The sequence below is a fragment of the Cariama cristata genome, unplaced genomic scaffold (genome assembly GCF_000690535.1).
Source record: "Cariama cristata isolate BGI_N322 unplaced genomic scaffold, ASM69053v1 scaffold18611, whole genome shotgun sequence".
NCBI lineage: Eukaryota > Metazoa > Chordata > Aves > Cariamiformes > Cariamidae > Cariama > Cariama cristata.
Genome location: NW_009598920.1, coordinates 3,456 through 11,133, shown reverse-complemented (window position 1 = coordinate 11,133; position 7,678 = coordinate 3,456). Strand labels below are relative to the sequence as shown.

Below are 7,678 nucleotides of genomic sequence, written 5' to 3'. Positions count from 1 at the left end.
ACCCCCCACCCCCCCCCCCCCCCCCCCCCCCCCCCCCAAAAAAAAAGGACTAGCGTTGTTATGACTGTATTGACATTTTTTATTATCCTTCTAAACTCCATCAAAGAAATACCAGATGGAGGAAACACAACCACTTGAGATAACACTAGACTAAAGAGAGAATGTTCTAAAGTCTGCCCTAATATTTATATATTAATGTAGTAAAATAAATGTAGCTGGAAAACCTTTGTAGTAAAATAGTTCATTCCTACATTGATCCTCTTCCATGCAACAACTTAATATTTTTGGATCTTTGCAAATACTGAAGCACAGTCAGTTAATTATATTTTTGCATCTATGTCTGAGTTAAGTAATATCAGATAATATTCCATACTAACAGATGTGACCATTCATCATTTCAGTTTCATAAAAAATTAATACACTGAAATATCTGTCAAGCAGTATCTAATCTAATAATAATATCAAGTTGCATCTAATCTAAAAATAATCTAATAATAATGAAAGTCCACGAGTTCCACATTTTGTCAGGTTGGATATAGTGTTTTAACTATATGTTAAACGTGTATAACTGGCACTATGGCAAGTAACTTTCTACACTCTGAATCTGTTAAGTATAATGTAAGGGAAAGTGCCGCTTACCTAAATGTTTAATAATAGATATCAGTACAAAATTGTAACATTGACATACTATGTCTTTACATATGAGTTGGATTTTTTTAGTTAAACGACTTCCATTAAATAGGAAGTTAGTAAAGTTAAAGGTACACAGGGAAACTATAAATTTAGATGTGAAAATATTCAGCTACTAAAAAAGATACATGCATGGAATATTAAAATTGGATACCAAGTAAAACAATTAATGTGTAGTTTATATATATATGTGATCAAATATATTTTTACTGACCTACACATATATATGAAACTGTGTATATTTACTAAAAATATAGGCATATGTGTATTTATTCAAATTCAAGATTCTAGATATTCATGAACTTATACATGTCATTTCTAGTAATGTATATCTATTCTAGACAAACAAGTCTACATACACACAAACATATGCAGTATTGCCTTTATATACTAACACAAGCACTATAAATATGCACATAGAATGAATAAAATGTATACAGACATATATTTGCATGTATGTGCATAACATATTTATATGTAAGTCCAGAAACCAATGTTTCCAGCTTGTCAATCTCACTGTTTGTACGAGTATAGATTTGTAAATGCTGGCTTCTTACGCTATCACAGTATACCAATTAATGATCAAGCTGCAATTACAAAATAATACCAAATAAAAATTGTTGGAAAGTTTCAACATATATTTTGCCAGTATCTCTGCAAAGATATTTAAATATGAGAAGTTTTTTAATTCGTAATATACATAGCAGGGAAGCAGAAATATTTTTGCGCTCTATTTGTAGAAGCTGTGGACTTGACAAAGTCTCCTACCTTTACACAGTCAAAGTAGGCTTATAAGAGTTGAATGCAATTCTCCCTTTGTGGAAACAGTTTATGGCTGCTTCCCACCAAAAAAATATTTGTGAGCAATTGAATTGACACACCGTAGAAAACTGAATCCCTGCATCCTGAATCAACGGTGTAGGAAAGATAGATGTGTATGAACGCTGCCACTAAAACTAACTGAAAACCACACAAACAAGAAGCTCCCTTTTGTTCCTGGAATTGCTGAATGCCATTCAGAGGACTGCCCAGCCTTCGTAAACATGCCCAAGACACGTCAGCACTAATAAGATTCAAACAAAAACATGGAGAACCACAGCTAACCTACAGGAGTTCGATTCAACAAAAGATCTTTCTTGACTAAGCATCACAAAAAATGTGCCAAAACTATTTTTTGGCAAGAATATATGCGTCAGTGGCCAGATTCTCAGTAAATACAAAGGTGAGTAAAAATATTGGTTTCAATGGAGTTATGCTGGCTTTACACCATTTAAAAATATGGCTTACCATCTATCTTCCTCTTTTGTTACACCTCTTCATGGCTCTTCGTTAATATTAAAAGAGTTATATATTTCCATCCACACCTTGTAACTTCCCCCCAAAGTATTATCTCTTGTTCAAAATAAATCTTTTCTTTTCTTTTTTCTTACCACTTTCTTGAGTATAAATACATCTATAGAACAATAGTATTTTTGTGAGTTTTCTCTGAAAAAATGAATGTACTATTCAGTTTTCTCTTCCTTTCCATTGCAACAAGACAAAAAGCAAAGAATCAATATCAAAAGTAATTAGCCATAAATATTTCCTCTGAGGTAATATGGTGGGCTACACATAAGCATTTGCACCTTCTGTTTTTAAAGCTTTCATTGTTTATGTAGCTAAAAATTATTTCTAATTTATACCACAATTTTGACCACCACCTCACAAATTCCGCATATCACCAAGATATTTCCTGTTCTCTGTTTTGGTCATTGTTTATAATTTTTCCATTTTTAATAGACATCTATCTACGATCTACTTAAAAAAAACCCATCACCACATCTATAAACACTAAAACAACTATAAGAGTGAAGGTATATGATGTGATCACATAACTAAGCAAGAAAGGACTGCTCCTGGAAGAACACAAGTGCCCTCAACCACCTCCACCCCAGTACAAGTTGAGAAAGAAAAGCACCTCTCAGGATTGGAGTCATAGTTGCCAAACGAAAACACTTTCTCATTTTCAGATGTCCACAATTGCTGTTATATTGACTGTTAAACACACTTGAGCATAGCCGCCTCTGTTGGACAAGTGTACAGAACTCCTAATTAAGGGGTTTCATTTTTACCACAAAAGGAGCTAGATTGTAATGGCATCCTTTGTCCTATGCTTAATGAAGGGTGAACTATTGTTTAAATAATTAGCAACACTGCTGGAAGAGAATGCAAGTAATTAGCATAGCTTGACACCCAGAGCAACACCAGTTGCTGTTGTCAGCATCAACAACGTGTTGATTTAAAAAGAAAACCACAAGAAAGAAAGTGTCACTTGAAGAGGTTTTGCGTTTCTTTTTAAAGATACAATTAATCACTCATTTTTGAATGAATCCACTATACTATTGGCTACTGCATGCTCACTCTTTCACAATTTTTTTTAAAGATTTGGGTAGCGTATCTATCAAACCCCATGTATTTTAAAAACCTGCAGCTGCAATATAGCAAGCAACAACCCGTTTTTTCAGATGGAGATTTTCTGATCCACTTGAACATTTAATTTGCCAATGGTGTCTGCACATTATCTGTAAGTTAACAAAGACCATCCGCAAGCTCGTACATAAGATTTACGTTAGCAGCATGATCAGTGACTCAAAAGGTCACATCACCATTTATGAAGGAGACCTGAATGTGAAAATGGACCTGAAATTCTTGCCTCTTGGCAATCAAATGGTGGTGTGAACAGCTATCATTCCTTTGCTCCTGAGGGATAAATGCCAATGTAAGGAACTGAAAATCTCATTCTTGGAGTTCAATACATAAAACAGCACAAATTTCTGAGATGGAAGAGGCGATGAGGAAAGCAAAGACTTAGTTTTCAGGTTACCACCTTATGAACAGAGAGTGGATGCTGGATCTGGATGGAAATCACCTAGCATACTATTCCTGGGCTCAGAGTATAAACCGCTGGCACAACTGGCATGACTGATGGCATCACTGGCATTAGCAAACTGAAATAGGCTGCCTCATGACAAAGGTGATAGGAACTTGATTTCATGTAGGTTAATGATTATCTGTATACAGTACTTTCAGATAGTTTGGGTATGAAGAAATTTCACATCTCAAAAAAAAGATTTGTACAGATATAAACAATGATAGGAGTTGCCATTATAAGGAAAGATTTATTTGACCCAGGCCTACACTAACCATTAAATCACTACTTGAATTACTCTTCGAGGCAGCTGGCAGAAAGTACTTTATTAGGCTTCTGCAAAGTTAGCTAAATTGTGTAACGTCTAATGTCAACGTTGCTTGCTTGTCTGAGATACCCATTCAGAGTTTGGTTAGGCATCTTGGCACAGAAAAGCCATAGGTCATGCAAAAATACCTTAATTTTATTTTTCCTTTCTGCAATACAAAGTCAAAGATCACAGGAGAAGATATAAGCCTTTTAAAGTCTTCTTTCATGACTTGCCATATCTAACCATAAATGTTTAATATTTATTGACATTCTCAAAAATATACTTAGCCAGTATTTAATTCTGAGGGTATTTAATGTTAAGTAGTGCATTCCTACTCATATAAAGTTGACAAACAATACAATTGTTCAATCACTGTTAGTTTATAAACAGTAGCACCTATTAAGGATATAAACCCATTGGATTACTGAAAAATACTGTAAGTCCAGGCACCTTCTATTCACATTTATAGTCCATGGCCCATTTTATCAATGGCTAAACTCTTACCAATTAAAATAACAAACTAGTTTAGAGAGAGAAAAAAAAAAAAAAGGCAAAAATAACAACTCCTTAGTAAATAAAAAAGTCTTTAGGAGATGCAAGGAAGCTATGAGGTCTAGATAAAGAAATGCCTTTCATTATGTTAAAATAATCATAGAATATGATATGCATGTTTGCACATGCATAGAAGCACAAAACCCACACAGCATGTGTATGCAGATTTCACCTGCATTCACATAAAGTTATCACAGACGTGTGCAGCCACATATATTTGCCTGAAGGTATTTAAGAAAACCCTTCCAGTTAGTCAAATCTATTAATTCAGTTTCTTTTTCCACCTCCAAAATTCCGAATGAGACAGCTGACAAACAAGCTTTGCCCTCTGCACTTACGGTTTCTTGATTGCAGTCCATCTTTAAAAAAAAACCCTCCAGCCACGCACAGACACACGCAGACCACCCGGAGGGAGTGGGTGGAGGAAAATGTGGGGTGCTTAATTCCTGTCTTTGCTCTGCAGCAGCACCTAAATTGGCATGAGAGGAATGTACACCCATGTGGGTGGGAGGCCACTACTCAGCAGGAGCTGTGCCTCTGTTGGCAGCCTGGAGAGCCCCCAGAGATCTGGCTGCCCACCGCCACCCCACCCAGGGCATCCTGCACAGGGCCAGGGGGCTGCCAAAGCTGCCCAGCTACCTGGCAGGAGATGTGCCGGGAGCTCGCCGAACCATAGGAATGCCACAAGAAGCTCAGAAACAATTTTTGTATTGTTTCCAGGACTGCACCGCTTGTGAGCCCGGGTGGGAGGCAGCGCGGGAAAAGTGGAGCCAGCATTCGGTTACCCTGGCTGGATGGGCAGCTGGTATCCCTGAAGCCGGCACGGATAAATGTATCTCCTGTTAGCGGCAATGTGAAGGGCTTTTCACAATGAAAGCAACCAAATGAAAAATAATCAACAGCAGAGCGTACGAAAAGAATGCCTGACATTTCAGTCAGCGCCTGTGTATGTGCAGTCAGCACTAAACCTTGCTAGCTGCCATGAATAAAGCTGTAGGTAAATAAGAAAATTCACCTAAACCGTAGTATATGCTGCATATTCCTTATGATAGCTATAGAGAAATCAAAGCACAACTGAGGAATCTTTCCTAAAGCAAAATCCAACACCTTTTAAATGGTGATGAGCAAATGCACATATAGATCTGATATGTGTATTTCATCCGATTAGAGACTGCACACCTACTTTTCCCAACCCCTGCCCAAAATGAAGAATTTAGCATGCAACTGAAGAGCACTTTCCTTCCCAATTACCCACTGCTTGATTAGAAAGGTGGATAGGTAGCACTAACCTTTAGCTTGTCATAGCGCTCACTTAAAGCTGCCACCTGATGGTCACGGTGTCGCCCGACCAATTTACACAAGGCACAGATTAACTGGTCGTCGGTCACGCAGTACATGTTAACTTTCTCATCCTCATGCTCCAAGCACATTAATCCTCTGATGTGAGAGTCTGGGATAGGCTCGATAAGACGGTGGCCGGTGAACGGCTTCTTGTTGGGGTGAGTGGCTTTCAGGCACTCCTCGCAGTAGGACACCTCGCAGGTAACACAGGTTTTCACCGCCTCTTGGGCAGGGTCTTGGTCGCAGAACTGGCAGAGGACCTTCTCGCAGGACGACATGCTGTTGCTATCGAACGCCCGCTCCCGGCGGGTCTCGCTGGGGGAATTAGGCCCGCTGACCGAGGCTTTCTGAAACCTGTCGATGATGTTCTGCAGGGTGACGTTGCGCTTGAGCCCGTCTAGACCGCGTTGGCTGAGGGTGATGACATAGCGGCAGGTCGGGCACTGGAAGGCGGTGATAGACTCCACCGGCTCGTTGGTTGCGCAGTGGGAGACCAGGATGCGGTGCGCGCAGTTGAAGCAGAGGCTGTGAGCGCAAGGCAGCAGCAGCGGGTCTTCAAACAGCTCCAGACAGATAGGGCAGGTCAGTTCCGACTCCAGTGTTTCCATCTTCAGGCAAAGCTTTCCTGTGGCGTCAGCGAAATCCAGGGAAGCTGATCAGCTATCTGGAAACACACGTAAAATTCAATTAGGCGAGAGAGAACATGAGGGGTCAGCCGTGGGGGGTTGTCAACTTTCGCCACTGCTCCCAGGGCTATCAACCCACCACGCCGGTCAGGAGAGCAATCTAAAGTTTTGAACCTGCACATGCACATGTCAAGGTATTTAAAACTGGACTGCTTTATATTTTTTTACCCCTCTCTGTTCACTTAAGAATGAAAAAAAGTGCTCCTTCTTAATTTCTTTCTTTTTCCCTTTCTCTCTCATGCAATCAAGAAAAACAGCAGATGTTTCTGTGCATTATTAAAACCCAAAACGATGACCTTCAAACAGCCTATTACAGCAAAATTAGATTTCTTCTGCAGATGCTGCTTTTGGCTTCCCTCACCTAGTAGTAGAACTTTTTCAAAAAGCTTCACCTTTGTATAGCATTGTGCAGGGATTAGTCCAGAGTATTATAACTGATAACCTTACCATCACTATTAGAATTAACAGAGTTATTTCATCAGGTTGAAATTTTTATTGGCTATTATAGCAATAGCACAGCATTTAGAGTAGATGTCTGTGTTTACTTCTTAAATATATATCTGAATATAAATGGGGAATAATGTGATCTTTTACATATAATATATATGTATGATATATATACCATATACTAATATACTCCTCCTATGTATTTCAAGAACATATGCAACTGCATTTATATGTACCTGTACTTTTGCACATATGTACCTGTACACATGCCCAAAAATATATCACACACACGTGTGTAGTAAAAGAAATAACAGCTAGAGAATCGCACAGCGTCATAACTGAAATGCCTAAAGGCATTTAGCCCAAATTTCTGATGAACCTAACCTCTGGTACAAGAAGACCCTCTAGAGAGTAAGATAGTAAAATGTAGTGAGATAGTGAAATGTGTGATTTGCCTAGAAGGAGGTGGTTTTTTTTGTGTGTGTGTGCGTACATCCACTTTTGTGTGAGTACTCTCTACTGCCAAAACTTATGAACTACGGCTTGCTTTAGTGGCCTTATTAATCACCTGAAATGGATTAGGAATCAATGACTTAAATGGGGGGCATGGGATTTTCTGGAGAAGGCAGCAGTACACCCCCATCAGAGATCAACCAAAACTTCCTTTTGCTTCCTTTCCTGCGCTCGGCGTTACAGAGAGTGGTTTTGAAAGAGTCGCCCTACGTAGCTCTCCCTGCCTCAGCT

The 7,678-nt window shown here is 39.0% G+C and overlaps 1 protein-coding gene across 1 annotated transcript in view; it reads right to left on the bottom strand.

The window, feature by feature from the left end:
• LOC104168787 (E3 ubiquitin-protein ligase Midline-1-like) overlaps positions 1 to 6,460 on the bottom strand; it is a 55,564-nt gene extending 49,104 nt beyond the window's left edge. The window contains exon 1 of the mRNA XM_009709497.1: positions 5,750 to 6,460. Coding sequence (XP_009707799.1) covers positions 5,750 to 6,409 — 660 coding nt within the window. The 5' untranslated portion in view covers positions 6,410 to 6,460. The remainder of the gene's footprint in view (positions 1 to 5,749) is intronic.
• Positions 6,461 to 7,678: the final 1,218 nt, after the last annotated feature.